At 46.5% G+C, this 18,092-nt stretch overlaps 1 protein-coding gene across 3 annotated transcripts in view; it reads right to left on the reverse strand.

Moving 5' to 3' along the window:
* Positions 1 to 17,872, reverse strand: part of enpp2 (ectonucleotide pyrophosphatase/phosphodiesterase 2) — a 54,654-nt gene extending 36,782 nt beyond the window's left edge. The window contains exons 1-4 of one of the 3 annotated variants that reach the window (XM_080470650.1): positions 17,806 to 17,856; positions 14,323 to 14,428; positions 3,375 to 3,512; positions 1,283 to 1,408 (exon numbers count right to left, since the gene is read on the reverse strand). In XM_080470650.1, the coding sequence (XP_080326776.1) occupies positions 1,283 to 1,408; positions 3,375 to 3,512; positions 14,323 to 14,428; positions 17,806 to 17,823 (388 nt within the window). In that variant the 5' untranslated portion in view covers positions 17,824 to 17,856. Of the gene's footprint in view, positions 1 to 1,282; positions 1,409 to 3,374; positions 3,513 to 14,322; positions 14,429 to 17,805 lie in introns of all 3 variants that reach the window. The other 2 variants (XM_080470649.1, XM_080470648.1) reach the window with 2 other exon arrangements.
* Between the last annotated feature and the right edge of the window lie 220 nt (positions 17,873 to 18,092).

Raw genomic sequence — 18,092 nt, forward strand, 5'->3', positions numbered from 1 at the left:
CATTCTAGTGGACAGACCACCATGTTGGATTGTTATCACGGTGACTGTCAAAATAAAACTACCATGTTGGATTGTTATCACGGTGACTGTCAAAATAAAACTACCATGTTGGATTGTTATCACGGTGACTGTCAAAATAAAACTACCATGTTGGATTGTTATCACGGTGACTGTCAAAATAAAAGTGCCAAGTCCAGGAGAGTCTGGACTGGGAGTCATGACACCGCGGAGGAAACTTTGTTCTGATTGACTCTACTGAGCATGTGCAGAAGGACTAGTTACTACGGCCGCGGTGACCAGTGGCAGCGTCTCCTCCGTCTACACAGAGGCGGAGCGGAGCATTTTCAGAATGTGTAGTTTTACCCTGTAAAAGTTCCACCTTGGGAGCAGTTTTCAAAAAGTTGTATTTCAGTGGCTCTAAGCTCCGTCGTCATGTAAACAAACACCCAAAAGGTTTCACGTGAAAACACCTTGACCATGAAATGAAGTGTCGAGTTTCCACTGCAGCAGCAGATGATGTAGTTAGTCTGCCGAGCCACGGGAGGGCGCTATTGCTTGTTTTTGTAATGAAACTGCACAAACATGTGTGCAGAGAACAATAGACCATAAAGGTGAACAAAATGGAGAGAACCGACATTCAGATGGACTGATGATGAATGAAAGCTATCGGGGGAGAATCTCCACTATTAATCTACTGATACGGACGATCAAACTAGAATACGAGTCAAACCACTACGGGTCGGCCATGTTGCTTTACTGGAGTTCCACCGTGGGAGCCGAGATATAAAAGTCATGGATGCAGTGGATCTGAACACGGCTGTCGTGTAAACGGACCGCACAGTGGAGAACGTTTTCTGGTTACACTGGTTCTTGTGTAAATGTTTGTGCTTTAGCTTCTTTCAGTTTTCAGGCGGTAAACGTTGACTTCTGGCTGCTCGTCCACACGACAACGGGGATCACAATACCTGAAAACTGAACTTTTTGAAAATACTCAGGGAAAACTGACCTCTGACACGCTGCTCTGCATGTGTGACACGTTTGACAGAACAATGAAGGAATCCAGGTTCTTCATGTTCTGCTCACACTCTGAATTTAACGCCTCTTCTCCAATACAGGGAACATTTTCTACACCCTCCCTGGGTGGACCAAAACCACGAAGAAAGACGGTGTGAAGACACTGGAGTGCCACTAGTGGCCGTCATGAGAACAACATGAACCCTCAGTGCTTGTTGGAGTCACCTGGGGCTCAGAACGCTCCCCCGTACTTGACTGAAGTACCCACCTTTACACAGTTTCTTGTAGTTGGTACAGCAGTCCCCTCGGGCCAGGCAGTCTTCGGAGCAGTGGCAGGCGTGCTGCTCGTTCCGAGTTTCCCCACAACGATCTTTAGAGCACTCGTAGCCCCCCTCTGTGTGCAGGAAGGTCAAAGGTCAAACATTCAAGGACGACAGCCTCAAACACCTTTATTCAACCCCGGACTGATCAACGCCGACTCATGAAAGCCACAACCTCACAACCAGAACCAGGGTCCATCCTGCTCTCGCTTTCTATCCTCTGAACTCCAACTGGAGCAGCAGAACATCTCTGAGCCTGAGTCTGGGTCCACTGATCACTTCAACCCAGTTCAGCCTTTCTTATGTGGTTCCTTTGAGGTAATCGTGCAAAAAAAAAAAAGAGTCATTATCAGTAAAGAAAATACCAGTATCGGGTCTGATACTGCACGTATGCAGTATTCCTACTCATACTCACGACAGCTCCAGACACCAAAACAACGTCTGAGGGAGTGTCGCCAATGAGGATCACGGCAAAACAGAGCCTTCGCATATCGTTTGTTTATGAAGTAGGAACTGGGTTATGGAACTTAAAATGTACTCGTATCAGTACTAGGTATGGTTAGTACTCATACTTTATAAGAGTGGTACCAAGGCCAAAGGCTCCATCCTGGATCATGAGGCGACCTTGAAAAACTTAATAATCACAAAAATGCACCAGATTTCAATGAGTTTCAGTTACAGTCCCAGAAAACTGGACCAACCAGGACCCAAGATCCGTGGCGTCGCAGTAGAGCAAGTACTTATTGTGAGCAGTATTTATTAGGTGTGGTTCCACTGCACTTTCTGTTGTGGAACGACGTGGGGTGTGGATGGTACGGAAAGAACCCGCGACCGCCGGCTACGATTTTCCGCTACCCCTCCGTTGAGGTACCTAGCACCGAGGAACGTCTGTGAGGAGGAGGAGCTACAACGCAGCCGTCTGCTGATTGGTCGTGACGATCGTCACTCTGGACTTACCATCAATATTTATTTATTTCATCACCATAAACCTCCCTTGTTGTTTACATACGTCGCTTTGCTCACTGGTTGATTTGTTAACTGGTTTATTGAAACGTCATCCTGACACAACATGGCGTCTTTTAATGAGATACAGACACTCCTCTCAGGGACAGGGGGAGGAGCTTCAGCAGGAGCTCCTCCTCTCAGGAACAGGAGGAGGAGCTTCAGCAGGAGCTCCTCCTCTCAGGAACAGGGGGAGGGGCTTCAGCAGGAGCTCCTCCTCTCAGGAACAGGGGGAGGAGCTTCAGGAGGAGCTCCTCCTCTCAGGAACAGGGGGAGGGGCTTCAGGAGGAGCTCCTCCTCTCAGGAACAGGGGGAGGAGCTTCAATGGCTATTGTGAGCAGAACTCATTTACATACATGGAAGTCTTTAGCAGCATCAGAGTGAAGAGGATTGGAAACCGGGAGGATTGCAGAGCTCTGAACTGAGCTGGTGAATGGAGATTAGTTTTATCTCAGAACTTCTTCAGGGAAAAGCAAGAAGTCGGGCAACAGGAGGAATATTTGATTTGTTCAGGCCAAAGAACCTCGATCAATCCAGAGAAAACCTGGAAAACTTTTGTATTTGTGACGACTGGATCGGGTGGTTCTGGTTCTGGTTGGGGTGCTCCTGGTTCTGGCTGGGGTGGTTCTGGTTCTGGATCGGGTGGTTCTGGTTCTGGATTGGGTGGTACTGGTACTGGATCGGGTGGTTCTGGTTCTGGATGGGGTAGTTCTGGTTCTGATGGGGGTGGTCCTGGTACTGGATCGGGTGGTCCTGGTACTGGATCGGGTGGTTCTGGTTCTGGATGGGGTAGTTCTGGTTCTGATTGGGGTGGTCCTGGTACTGGTTGGGGTGGTTCTGGTTCAGTCTCTTGTGTGACTTGACCTCAAGCTGGACGACGAGCCTCATCAAATCCCCTGAAAGTGTTGGTGTGTGTGTGAGTCAGAACTGACCCGGCAGGTGAGAAGACAGTTGGAGGGACGACAGAGGTTCTGCTGTGGTTCTCAACAGTCTGAGTTTACCTCCCTTCATGGACCGGAGGGGGGAGCGCGGGCCTACCTGTGCGGAGGCAGAGCTGATCGAAGTCTGTGCAGCAGCTGTTGTAGGTCTTGCACAGGTTGTCACAGCGGCAGTTGGGAGGTTCCATCTCCACCAGCTCGAAACACCGATTCCTGCAGGAGCTCCATCCCGGCCGGGCTGCAGAAGAAAGAACCACAGCTTAACACCAACGGCATTTTTCAAATAGTAGTTTTTGTTATTTCTATTTCTCCAAAGCCCAAGTTAAAGAGTCGCAGGAGAAGTTCACTACTTCTCTACAGATAAAGAGCGTCACAACACACTCTCTACATTTGTTGGAGCACACAGAAGAACCTCATGCTGACTGGAACCAAAGTCGAAGCTTCAGGTAGAACATGTTCAATGTTCTACCTCAATATCAGGAGGGAATATTCAGATATTCATCACGAGTTGTGTCCGGTTTTCCAGAGCACAGAAATTGGACCCAGCCAGGTAAACGCAGAGCCAGAACACTGGGAGAGTTCTCACCTGTAAACATTGAGATCTGATCGACCTCCTTCTCGTTTCTACTCGTTCTTCTCTCGTCTTTCTGTTTTTGTCTTTTTGCAGGTGCAGGTGATTTGAGGTGCTTCATTTTTCAAAGTGTTTTACTGCAGCAAGAAATTCTCCGGGGTTCTGATTAGGTGGATTAGCAGAGTGTCTGAGTCTACAGGGGATTCAGGTTCTGTTGTTTTTGACGATATGGACTAAATGCTGGCCGTCGCTCACAGTCCTCCCTCCCCCACTGCAGGGTCACAACAGGTAGGGCCCCATTTGGGGGATTCCCAACATAGTCCTTCTTGCAGTTCCACAACATCGTCATTGACATAGACCGAGCTCCACCCTCTCTGATGGACCTGTTCCAGTCTGAGGCCCCAGAAGACCTGATCCCTGGAGACCTCGCTTGGTTTTTGCTGTTTTTTAAAGCAGCCCAGAAACACCATTCTTTTCCTAGAAACACATAAAACAACTATTTCGGGAAAAAATCTGTCCAGAGTATCTGATCATTGTTCCATGAGTTCAGTACAGTTCATCAGTGAGCGTTCTGGTTCTACTCATGACTCCTCTGACTGGCTCTCATGCTGCCCAGCAAACAGACATGGACCAATCAGATCAGTGAATGCAGCGAGTACCAGCCAATTAGAAGCAGAGTAGGGCGGGTCGTCGGAAAGGTGGCTCACAGATACTGCTGAGTGGAATATTTGACAAATTTGGAAGGATTATTAAGTGTATTTGTCACAAAAACATGCTAGTGTATTAAGGTCGACAATACTGTGTATTTTTAACATCTTTGATTTGGCAAACAGGATTTGTTGGAGCAAAATAATAATCAGCTTGATTTTTGAGTCTAATGGTCTTCTGAAGTAAAAAAATGTTTGTTTTATAATTGTCCCCCTGATTTCCACAGCAGATATGTATATAACTCAGATATGGACGAATGAGGGAGTTACGTAATAAGATGAGTGAATTTTGATCTAATACTGATTTACACTTTATACCAAGATTGTTTTTGCTAGTTTGACTTCAGCTATATAACTGAGCTTCTCCTCAAAAGTAATTCCTCAAAATGTATTGACGTGCACTTGTTCAATTTGTTTACTATTAAGAGAATGGTAAACAAAACCACATGATACCATACTAAACATCCATGGACATATACTAGATATGTATAATAATGGCTTGGATTTATATAGTGCTTCTTTCAGGCTGACTCACAGCGCGTACAGAGACCATTAACCAGGCAATGTGGGTGAAGTGCCTTGCCCAAGGAGTGGGGTTTGAACTGCCAACCCTCCGCTTATTGGTCAACCGACTCTACCACTGAGCCACAATCGCCCCAAAATAATATGTAAAAGTACATTGCACAGGATTTATTTCCTCAAAGAAATTCTGAACTCTCATCTGCGGACGAATCGTCCTACAATCGGTGGTACGCTCGTGTTCACCCTGGACGACTTTCACCACGCCACGCGACGTGGTTAGGGTTAGGGTTAGGGTTAGGGTTAGGGTTAGGGTTAGGGTTAGGGTTAGGGTTAGGGTTAGGGTTAGGGTTAGGGTTAAGGTTAAGGTTAAGGTTAAGGTTAAGGTTAAGGTTAGGGTTAGGGTTAGGGTTAGGGTTAGGGTTAGGGTTAGGGTTAGGGTTAGGGTTAGGGTTAGGGTTAGGGTTAGGGTTAGGGTTAGGGTTAGGGTTAGGGTTAGGGTTAGGGTTAAGGTTAAGGTTAAGGTTAAGGTTAAGGTTAAGGTTAAGGTTAAGGTTAGGGTTAGGGTTAGGGTTAGGGTTAGGGTTAGGGTTAGGGTTAGGGTTAGGGTTAGGGTTAAGGTTAAGGTTAAGGTTAAGGTTAAGGTTAAGGTTAAGGTTAAGGTTAAGGTGCGGGTTAGGGTTAAGGTTAAGGTTAAGGTTAAGGTTAAGGTTAAGGTTAAGGTTAAGGTTAAGGTTAAGGTTAAGGTTAAGGTTAAGGTTAAGGTTAAGGTTAGGGTTAGGGTTAGGGTTAGGGTTAGGGTTAAGGTTAAGGTTAAGGTTAAGGTTAAGGTTAAGGTGCGGGTTAGGGTCGCGTCGTCTCTGAAGAAGCTTGTTTAGAAATCAATGTTGTCTTTTACATTTTCTTGGCGGATTGGAGCCTTTTGTGGGCCGGTTTGGGCCCACGGGCCTGATGTTTGACAACTTGGCTGTAGGCCGTCATCCATGTAAGGCCCCGCCCACATGACAACGCCATTTCACGTAACCATGGTTTCTGTCACCCATGGTTGTCTTCCACACAATTTGGCATTTTAGGAGCCAGAAAACAGTTTTTTGAAAACAAGTTCCAGAGTGGAAAAATTTGACAATGCCATCAGGCCGGCACTTATCTCCAGGTTCTGTAGTGCAAAGCGTGCGAGAGTTTATACCTCCCCCTGGAGGAGACACAGGGCCGTCGCAGGTTAGTCCTCGGCAGCTGGTTCTCATTCATAGAGTCAACTGGAGCAAAGATGTGCAGAGTGCCTTGCACAGTGGAAAGGCCAGGATATGTACTACATCCGTTGGTTTCATGGTGTTGCATTGACAGGAAACGGTGTAAGAACAACGGGGGAAATAGATGGTTTTGACTGGTGTGTTACTCTAGAAAATAACTCCTTGGCAAACTGCTTTTTGATGGGACACATCACACAACATGGTCTCTGGCACAATTTGGTGCAAACTGACAATGCAGTGTTTCTGCTGCTTGATCTTCTGAGTCCATTAACTAGAACATCGTCTGCATACGTGGAGACACAGCAGACATGAGGACGAGGAGTCCCAGGGTAAAGGAGCTTCAGTGTTTACTTGCTACTGTGTGTGTGTGTGTATGTGTGTGTGTGTGTGTGTGTGTGTGTGTGTGTGTGTGTGTGTGTGTGTGTGTGTGTGTGTGTGTGTGTGTGTGTGTGTGTGTGTGTGTGTGTGTGTGTGTGTGTGTGTGTGTGTTCAGGAAACAGCCTGGCATGTGACCGACAACCTTTTCAGCATTTCCATGAGGACAGCCATCGTTTTCAAAACTTTTCCACCAAAGCCATGCAGGTTCCAGTGGGTCGTTGTTGTGTAAATGGGGTCTTTGTAGATTTGTTGTATTTTACCCAAAAACTCCATCAAACTGCGAGTGCCAGATTCCAGAGTTACTCAGTGCTCAGTGTGCTCCAGAGACCTCAACTATGCTAAATGTTGTCTCGCCACGAAGACACTCCAGGTCTTTAAAAGTCCAGAATGCTTTCAGCCTCTTCTCCGTCTGGCTGCCGACCTGCAGGGAGAGAACGTTGGCCTAACTGAAGACATCCTGCACATCTGACAGCCAGACAGAGGCAGCTACTGCCTTTTCAACAACGTGCTCCTTGTGCACAAGAAAAAACTGCTGCAGGACGCCAACGGGGCTTTTTCAGCGAACCTCAGTGGATGTAAGAGCTGCTCTGCTGCTGCGACACACACACGTGTGTGTGTGTGTGTGTGTGTGTGTGTGTGTGTGTGTGTGTGTGTGTGTGTGTGTTGGGAGTTTTACGTTAAGTAACCTGGAATTATTTATGCTGCTCCGCCAGTTGGCAGTAGCTTGTGTGTGTGTGTGTGTGTGTGTGTGTGTGTGTGTGTGTGTGTGTGTGTGTGTGTGTGTGTGTGTGTGTGTGTGTGTGTGTGTGTGTGTGTGTGTGTGTGTGTGTGTGTGTGTGTGTGTGTGTGTGCTCATTATGATGAAAGCAAAACTGTGACTGTCAAAATAAAAGTAGCAAGTCCAGGAGAATATGGACTGGGAATCACGACACCACGGAGGGAACGTTGTTCTTGTTGTACAGCTACTGAGCATGTGCAGAACCACTAGTGACTACGACAGTGGTCAGAAAAGTTGCGTTTTGTGACCCATTTTCAGGAAGATGGAGTGTTTTCAAAAAGTTGTGTTTTTAGACACTCTGGTCACCGTTGGTGCAGGAAACCTTTGTGTAAACGGGAGTGAAGAAGAGCTGCTGCCCCGCTGGTCTGATCTCAGATTCTGTAAAACGCCACGGTGAAGACTGGAGGACACGCCCACTCCAAGAAACACAAGACGCTCAATTCAAAATCCACTTTACACTGTTAGTCACATTCGCCCAAAGCAGTCCATCCACCGGAAGCAACCGGAGCTTCAGAGTCTTGCTCAAGGACACTTCAACATGTGGAAGTCCACATGTGGACTTCCACATGTGGGGGGGATTCCAACTTGCAAACGACTTGCTCCACCGCCCCAAAGCAGCAGGTCTGCTGGGGAGTGTACACAGTGTTTTATGGTTTGATTTGACAAGCACTAATGTAGTTGAACCCCCCACCCCCCCCTCCCCCGCCCCGGTGCCTGGCAGCTTCTAACGAGGCCCAGACCTCAGGTTTGGAACCTCAGACCTACAGCATGTCCTGTTCCAGAAGAAAACTCTGAATATTGACTCAAAGTAGAGTGAGTCCCCCCGCTCAGTGGAATACTGTCCCACTGCAGCTGCAGTGAGAGCGTTGTTCAGGCCTTCCTGCCATGAGACTCATTCAACCTGAAACTCGTCCACAGTTCAACATTTACTGTGCAGAAATCCACCCGTCTTTGTTGGACTGGGCCTGTGGACTGTGGCATGTCCTCCCTGCACTCAGCCAAGGCACATGGACGTTGGTCCAAAGTAAACCTCCCGCGCTGCGAGCCCAGCCGCTCTGGAGCCCAGCCGCTCTGGAGCCCAGCCGCTCTGGAGCCCAGCCGCTCTGGAGCCCAGCCGCTCTGGAGCCCAGCCGCTCTGGAGCCCAGCCGCTCTGGAGCCCAGCCGCTCTGGAGCTGCAGCTTTTTTTCTTTGTGTGGCTGCGCTACTGAACGTCTGCAAAACTGAAGCCCAACGAGTTTCCAGGTGAGTTGAACCCTCCTGAAGAGGGTTCAACCACCTCTCACCCAACGACCACCAACCAGTCCTTCACACTAACCAGAGTTCAGGCCACATGAACACCTCAACCTTTTCAAGTGAACAGAGAAAACTTCTTTATACAACAACGGTACACAGAGCCGCTGAAAACCCTGCAACTCCATCTCCATGGAAACAAAACTAAGCATGACTCCCAGTTCATATTCTTCTCGACTTGGTAGTTTTATTTTGACAGTCACTGTAATAACAATCCAGCTTGATGGTTTTATTTTGACAGTCACCGTAATAACAATCCAGCTTGATGGTCCGTCCACTAGAATGTTCTCCTGTTGTTCATGTTTAGAGCTCATTGTTCTCTACTGTGTGTGTGTGTGTGTGTGTGTGTGTGTGTGTGTGTGTGTGTGTGTGTGTGTGTGTGTGTGTGTGTGTGTGTGTGTGTGTGTGTGTGTTCAGTACTAAAACCACCAACATCAGAGTAGAGATCTCAGCAGCTAGATTTCAGTAAACGTCCCAGGAGGAACAGAAAAGGCTCGTCTCTGTCCGACTGTCAGTTTATCCTGGTATCTCAGCTTCTTTCTCCGTCCAGACGTCTCCCAGCTGTGGACAGCGCCACCATGTGGCTCCTGACAGATTTAAGACAGTGAAACATTGATTGATTGCTCTTGATTTATTGTTTATCGACACAACTCTGGTTTTCTCTTATCCAGGTCACTTCAGGATTAACTCTGGTTTTCTCTTAAGGAGGTAACTTCAGGATTAACTCTGGTTTTCTCTTATCTAGGTAACTTCAGGATTAACTCTGGCTTCTTTTATCCAGTTAACTCAGGTTTTCTCTTATGGAGTTAACTTCAGGATTAACTCTGGGTTTTCTCTTATGGAGGCAACTTCAGGATTAACACTGGTTTTCTTTTATCTAGGTAACTTCAGGATTAACTCTGGTTTTCTCTTATCCAGGTCACTTCAGGATTACCTCTGGCTTCTTTTATCCAGTTAACTCAGGTTTTCTCTTATGGAGGTAACTTCAGGATTAACTCTGGTTTTCTTTTATCTAGGCAATTTCAGGATTAACTCTGGGTTTTCTCTTATGGAAGCAACTTCAGGATTAACTCTGGTGTTCTCTTATCCAGGTAACTTCAGGATTAACACTGGTTTTTGCTTATCTAGGTAACTTCAGGATTAACTCTGGCTTTTTTTTATCCAGTTAACACAGGTTTTCTCTTATGGAGGCAACTTCAGGATTAACTCTGGTTTTCTTTTATCTAGGTAACTTCAGGATTAACTCTGGTTTTCTTTTATCTAGGTAACTTCAGGATTAACTCTGGTTTTCTCTTATCCAGGTCACTTCAGGATTACCTCTGGCTTCTTTTATCCAGTTAACTCAGGTTTTCTCTTATGGAGGTAACTTCAGGATTAACTCTGGTTTTCTTTTATCTAGGCAATTTCAGGATTAACTCTGGGTTTTCTCTTATGGAAGCAACTTCAGGATTAACTCTGGTGTTCTCTTATCCAGGTAACTTCAGGATTAACACTGGTTTTCGCTTATCTAGGTAACTTCAGGATTAACTCTGGCTTTTTTTATCCAGTTAACACAGGTTTTCTCTTATGGAGGTAATTTCAGAATTAACACTGGTTTTCTCTTATGGAGGTAATTTCAGGATTAACTCTGGTTTCTTCAGGATTAACTCTGGTTTTCTGTTATCCAGTGAACTTCAGGATTAACTCTGGTTTACTCTTATCCACGTAACTTCAGGATTAACTCTGTTTTCTCTTATCTTGGTAACTTCAGGATTAACTCTGGTTTTCCGTGCTCCAACGCTGGTTCACTTCTTCCCAGGATAAATCACCATGGTAACTGACTCCGAATGTCTAACCTGCTCCGGAGCAGGATATGTTCTGGATAAGATCACAGTGAGTGTAAAGCTCCGCCTCCTGACCAATCAGATCTCTTGGGTAATGCCCCGCCCATTCTTAAATGATGGTGATTAGTAGGCAGGTTCAGCGCTGAGCTGCAGCAGAGAGGAGAGGAGAACGTATCTAGAACAATCTTTTTGACAGAACCCAATAAATCCTGGTCTCTGAGCTTTGAAGGATGTTCTTGTTCTGGTTGTGGTTCTGGTTCTTGTCCTGGTTCTTGTCCTGGTTCTTGTCCTGGTTCTTGTTCTTGACTTGTTCCAAGTCTGTTTGGCTCCACGAGGGTTGATCTGGAATAATGATCTTAATAATAATGCTGACGCTGACAGAACTGCAGAACCATGAATTAATGGAAGCAGAACTTCTCCTGTCGTCACAGTGATGAATTAATATTCCAACAGGAAACACACTCACACGGAGGAACCTCCTCCTCAGAACCTCCGCCTCAGAACCTCCGCCTCAGAACCTCCGCCTCAGAACCTCCTCCTCAGAACCTCCTCCTCAGAACCTCCGCCTCAGAACCAGTGGAGGTAAAATGTAAAGTAAAAGAAGAGCAGTGAGGAAGCTCTGCCTGGAACCGTTCTGCTGGAATAAAGTGAAAGTGACTCCGGTTCTATTGTCCCATGAATTAATCTGCTCTAATCTCACCAAGTCAGCATTAACAAGTCAGGAAGGTTCTGGTTCTGGCTGCAGCAGCAGTGTTGCTTTGAGCTGCTGGATGGGTTGGAATTCTTCATAATCTCAGAGATTAACTGCTGCTCTATGGTAGAGTCAGCTGCTCTGCAGGGTTTCTCCCTCTGTGATTGGTCACACGCTGCAAGCTCCGCCCCTTTCATGTGAACGCTCTGATCCTGGAGGGAAACTCTGGTTGAACTAGTGAGGTGATGACCTGCTTCCTGTTAATGCTGATGAGGATCCAGAATGTCTGGGTTAGTTAATCTAGGTAACACAGATATCCTGGTATGTTAATCTAGGTAACAAAGATATCATGGTATATTATTCTAGGTAAGAGAGATATCCTGGTATGTTAATCTAGGTAAGAGCGATATCCTGGTATGTTAATCCAGGTAACAGAGATATCCTGGTATGTTAATCCAGGTAACAGAGATATCCTGGTATGTTAATCTAGGTAAGAGAGATATCCTGGTATGTTTATCCAGGTAACAGAGATATCCTGGTTTCGACGCCAGCAGACCACTGATGGTGCAGAAAAGTGAAACATGGTTGAAGCAGATATGGAGGAAACACTGACGGTGTTTACCTACCGATCGAACACAATCACAGTCACATGACTCTGAGTTGGAACCCGGAGTGGAAGAGCAGAGGCCTGAACCAGGAACCTGATCAACATATCCTGAGGCCTGAACCAGGAACCTGATCAACATATCCTGAGGCCTGAACCAGGAACCTGATCAACATATCCTGAGGCCTGAACCAGGAACCTGATCAACATATCCTGAGGCCTGAACCAGGAACCTGATCAACATATCCTGAGGCCTGAACCAGGAACCTGATCAACATATCCTGAGGCCTGAACCAGGAACCTGATCAACATATCCTGAGGCCTGAACCAGGAACCTGATCAACATATCCTGAGGCCTGAACTAGGAACCTGATCAACATATCCTGAGGCCTGAACCAGGAACCTGATCAACATATCCTGAGGCCTGAACCAGGAACCTGATCAACATATCCTGAGGCCTGAACCAGGAACCTGATCAACATATCCTGAGGCCTGAACCAGGAACCTGATCAACATATCCTGAGGCCTGAACTAGGAACCTGATCAACATATCCTGAGGCCTGAACCAGGAACCTGATCAACATATCCTGAGGCCTGAACCAGGAACCTGATCAACATATCCTGAGGCCTGAACCAGGAACCTGATCAACACATCCAGGTTCTCTGGTTCCTGGTTGACTGATCCTGATCACCGTTCCTACCAAGCAGGTTCTCAACTCTCTGGTTCAACACAGACCTACGTGTTCACGTTCACATGAAAGGGGCGGAGCTTGCAGCATCTGACCAATCACGCACAGAGAAACTCAGCAGAGCAGTTTACAGATTACTGAAGGAGCAGTTAATCTCTGAGATTATGAGGAATTCAAACTCATCCAGCAGCTCAAAGCAACACTGCTGCTGCAGCCAGAACCAGAACCTTCCTGACTTGGTGAGATTAGAGCAGATTAATGGATCAGTGATATAAAGGAACAGCACTGTGATCACTCAGTTCCACTTTATTCCAGCAGAAAGGTTCCAGGCTGAACTTCCTCACTGCTCTTCTTTTACTTTAGGTTCTCCATCACTGGTTCTGAGGCGGAGGTTCTCTTGTGTTTCCTGTTGGAATATTAATTCATCACCATGACGACACGAGTAGTTCTGGTTCCATAAATGCATGGTTCTGCAGTTCTGTCAGGTGTGATCATGAACCTCATTATTCTAGATCAACCCTCGTGGAGATAAACAGACCTGGAACAAGAACAAGAACAAGAACAAGAACAAGAACAAGAACAAGAACAAGAACAAGAACAAGAACAAGAACAAGAACAAGAACCAGAACCTCCTTCAGAGCCTCAGAGACCAGGATTTATTTTATTATGTCAAAAAGATTGTTCTAGATTAATTTATCATCTCCTCTCTGCTGCAGCTCAGAGCTGAACCTGCCCACCAATCACCATCATTTAAGAATGGGCGGGGCATTTTCCAAGAGATCTGATTGGTCAGGAGGCGGAGCTCTGACCTCTTATCTAGAACATATCCTGCTCCAGAGCAGGTTAGACTTTCAGCGTCAGTTACCAGGTGATTTATCCTGGTGAGAAGTGAGCGAGAGTCGTAGTGCGGAAAACCAGAGTTAATCCTGCAGTTACCTGGATAAGAGAAAACCAGAGTTAATCCTGCAGTTATCTGGATAAGAGAAAACCAGAGTTAATCCTGAAGTTATCTGGATAAGGGAAAACCAGAGTTAATCCTGAAGTTACCTGGATAAGAGAAAACCAGAGTTAATCCTGAAGTTACCTCGATAAGAGAAAACCAGAGTTAATCCTGAAGTTACCTCGATAAGAGAAAACCAGAGTTAATCCTGAAGTTATCTGGATAAGAGAAAACCAGAGTTAATCCTGAAGTTATCTGGATAAGGGAAAACCAGAGTTAATCCTGAAGTTACCTGGATAAGAGAAAACCAGAGTTAATCCTGAAGTTATCTGGATAAGAGAAAACCAGAGTTAATCCTGAAGTTACCTGGATAAGAGAAAACCAGAGTTAATCCTGAAGTTATCTGGATAAGAGAAAACCAGAGTTAATCCTGAAGTTATCTGGATAAGGGAAAACCAGAGTTAATCCTGAAGTTACCTGGATAAGAGAAAACCAGAGTTAATCCTGAAGTTACCTGGATAAGAGAAAACCAGAGTTAATCCTGAAGTTACCTGGATAAGAGAAAACCAGAGTTAATCCTGAAGTTACCTGGATAAGAGAAAACCAGAGTTAATCCTGAAGTTACCTGGATAAGAGAAAACCAGAGTTAATCCTGAAGTTACCTGGATAAGAGAAAACCAGAGTTAATCCTGAAGGAGTTCATCTACAAATGTAAGTCACTTCTCAATAGAAGTCACACAAGCCTCCCAGAGTTCTAGTTGCAGTTACAGTCCAGAAACCATGGCAACCCTTGGTGTTCTTACTCACGCTCGGTCCTGGAGGAGGATCCGTCCTCTCCGGAACGTTTGGGCCGGTCGTACACGAAGCCACAGCAGGAGTCAGAGCCGAGCAGGACCATCAGGGTCCAGACCACCTGAGGACAGAACGAGGGTCCATCAGAACACACAGTGGAGGTTCCACCAGACCAGGAGGTTCCACCAGACAAGGGGGTTCCACCAGACAAGGGGGTTCCACCAGACAAGGAGGTTCCACCAGACCAGGAGGTTCCACCAGACCAGGCGGTTCCACCAGAGCAGGGGGTTCCACCAGACCAGGGGGTTCCACCAGAGCAGGAGGTTCCACCAGACCAGGGGGTTCCACCAGACCAGGCAGTTCCACCAGAGCAGGGGGTTCCACCAGACCAGGAGGTTCCACCAGACCAGGAGGTTCCACCAGACCAGGGGGTTCCACCAGGCCAGGCGGTTCCACCAGACCAGGAGGTTCCACCAGACCAGGGGGTTCCACCAGACCAGGCGGTTCCACCAGACCAGGGGGTTCCACCAGACCAGGCGGTTCCACCAGACCAGGGGGTTCCACCAGACCAGGCGGTTCCACCAGACCAGGAGGTTCCACCAGACCAGGGGGTTCCACCAGACCAGGCGGTTCCACCAGAGCAGGGGGTTCCACCAGAGCAGGAGGTTCCTTCATGAAGGAAGCAGAACACTCATTCAGAAGGAGGCGTGGTCTCTGGACACCCTGGTGGAGGAGCTGTTGAGCCTGGAGCGGCTGCAGCTTACTGACCTCTGACCTCCACAATCCTTCAAAATGAGCTTTAGATTAACGGAGACTTCTTGAGCTGGTTCTAGAGTTCTCCTCGGTTTCCTGGAGCTTCCTGTGTCGCCTTGATCAGCCAGAGTGTAAAAATCCTGATCGTCATCTGAACTTCATTTCCTGTCTGAAACTCTTTTTAAACCTCCGACTCAGCAGATCCGACTGGCCTGGAAACTCTACGTGAAAAGCACAGAGCAAGCCGACACCTCCAGTAATTTGACACCAGCATCATCGTCTCTGAAGCAGACGACCATATAAAGAGATTGATGAAGAGCTGAGAAGTGGAAAACCTGAAGTAAAGCCAGCAGGATTAAAAAGCATTTGAAAGTCCCGGGTGTCTGAGCCTCCGTCACTCATATCACATGATTAAAAGGCTGATTGGCTGAAAAACACACATCTGGCAGTGGAACCACTGGAACTGAGTGCAGCTCGGACGTTGTTACAGGAAGTGAGAAGCAAACGTCTGTCTTCATGACAAACACCTCCACCTCTTTCTGTCCCTTTGCTTTTCTCATCCGCCCTTCCTCCACCTCGTGCTCCTCATCAATATGGAAACTGATTCACTGATCAAACAGGCTGGGAAGTAACTGGGCGGGAGTTTATAACATATTGGAAAACTACAAGTGAGGAATTTGGGCATTTACACTCTTTGTAGGCTTGAAATCCTGAAACAAGTGTCATGTGTCAGTTTTAATATCTCTTAAAGACAATATTTAGTTTGTTTGTGCCTTAAAACCTTTGAATTTGAACAGAAAAACCTTGAAAATCGATATCAGTGATATTTTCACATTAAATTAAACTGAGTCATGAAATAATTTGGGTTGATTCAATGAAAAGTGCTTGAAATGATCAGAACTGAGCAGTGAAATCAATGATTTGCTGATTTATGATGATTATGTCAAAGACCACAGAGCATGTGGGCCACTAGTCCAACATCTCCGTCACACACACACACACACACACACACACACACACACACACACACACACACACACACACACACACACACTCAGGACCTGAAATGATCCCAACATCAGCATGTAATTTGACACCAGGCTCTTTACAGCAGCTCTCAGAACACCCTAATAAATCTGCTTCAAATTAAAAGCTTGATGAGTTTGTGCCTCTCATGGCCACATGAACAGAAGCGTTACTCTGTGGTATTCACATTAACCCTTTACAGACACTGAAACATACAAATAGACATTTCTAATCCTGAATGATGTTGGAGGATTATTAAAGACACTACATGATTAATATCTAATCAGATCTTTTCAAAAGCTAAATAAACTGAGCAAATAAGTTTTTTTTCTATTTCTGGTTCAGAAAATGACCTTTCTGCCCTTTTACAGACTGTTGATACATTAATGAGTTCCCTTGTGTAACAAACAAGCACATTTTCAAAATAAAAGCACATTCAATAAGAATCACGACACTGAGTGTGTTTATGACTGAAAACAACAAACAGTTGTGATGTTCCAACACCTTTCAGAGAAATGCATCAATAACCTGCACCGATCTGGATCTGAAGACGCTGAAACACCAAGACAAACCCTGTCAGTGGGACTACACACACTTATGTCAATCATGAACTACAATAATTCTAGTATTTCCTTCCATTAACAGTTTAGAATAGAAATGGAGGGATTAGATGAGATACGAGAGGTCTTGTGGGAGAAAACGGGGTGGACCTCCTTCATGAATCTTCGTTCGCGAAGCCAAAGCCATGGAGGGATTAGATTGACTAGTAGATAATAACTAACCCGAACCCCAATAACCAATAACCGCTCTGGAGAGACTCAATGTGACTGAATAGAGTGAAATGGACCAAAAGGTCAAACCCACGGCGCTGAGTACGTCTTTTAATGAAACTGGTCAAATGACTCCTGAGTTCAGTGAGACTGGTGTCAAATTACAGACAGATTTGGGCACCAAGGTGAGACCTGATTACACATGAAACGTCCTGAAGGCTGGTCACTTTGAGTCTTTACTTGTGAATAAACTTTATGATGCTCAAAGTCCATCAGTGGAACGAACAGGTCTGAATGAAGAATAAAGATGAAGTAACGTCACTAATTGATCACGACCCCGGAGACGTCCTCAGCCCTGTGAAGGGCTGTTCTCCGGTCACGTGCTCGTTCTCCTGCCTCTGATTGACAGCAGCTGTGATCAGCAGGTTGTGGGTTTTGGTCATTTGTGTTCTTCTACCTTCAGTCATTTGATCTCAGACATGAAGTCCTTCAGGCTTCAACCGATTAGAACATGTGTGAATTAATCCCAGTTTGTGTCTGAATCATGATGAATGAAGTCATTTGATCCCAGTTGAGTTTGCTCGGATTGTTCAGGATTTAAAGGACATCAATAATTAACAACATTCTCTTTCAGCTCACTTTCAAATTTAAAAACTTTCACCAAAGCAGGTTTTTCTTTCCCAAAACAAGATTGGAAGGAACCTTGGATGTGTGAATGAAGAAAGCCTGAAGGTGAGAAGATCCGAGCTGCCGAGGCTCCGCTCCGTTTAACTCTTCGAACTCGGAACTCGGACCTGACAGGAACATCAACTGTTTACCGGCAGGGAGGACGGATGAAAGAGCGCAGAGCAAATCTGAAAGCAAACCACCGAAACACGCGCAGCCACGGCGCGTCATTACGCACCGATCTGCGCAAAACGAGCAGCGGCAGCCGGAGCGGGAGTCTTACCAGGCGGAGCAGCAGCATGTTGTCCGGCGGAGCAGCCCGGGGTGACTGTCCGGGAGCAGCAGCCGGGAGGAGAGCAGGAGGAGAGGAGGAGGAGGAGGAGGAGGAGGAGGAGGAGGGGGGGCTGCAGAGGGAGGGGGGGAGGGGAGGAGGGCTGGTGAGGAGGGGGTGGAGGAGGAGGGGTGGAGGGGGTGTATTTGCAGCTGAAGTCAACCTTCTGCTCCGTCTCCACCCGGTTGTTGGTTCCACCAGTTTCATCCAGACCGAAGCTGGAGGTGAACTGGAGATTC

Source organism: Lipophrys pholis, assembly GCF_963383615.2.
Source record: "Lipophrys pholis genome assembly, chromosome: 9".
Lineage (NCBI taxonomy): Eukaryota > Metazoa > Chordata > Actinopteri > Blenniiformes > Blenniidae > Lipophrys > Lipophrys pholis.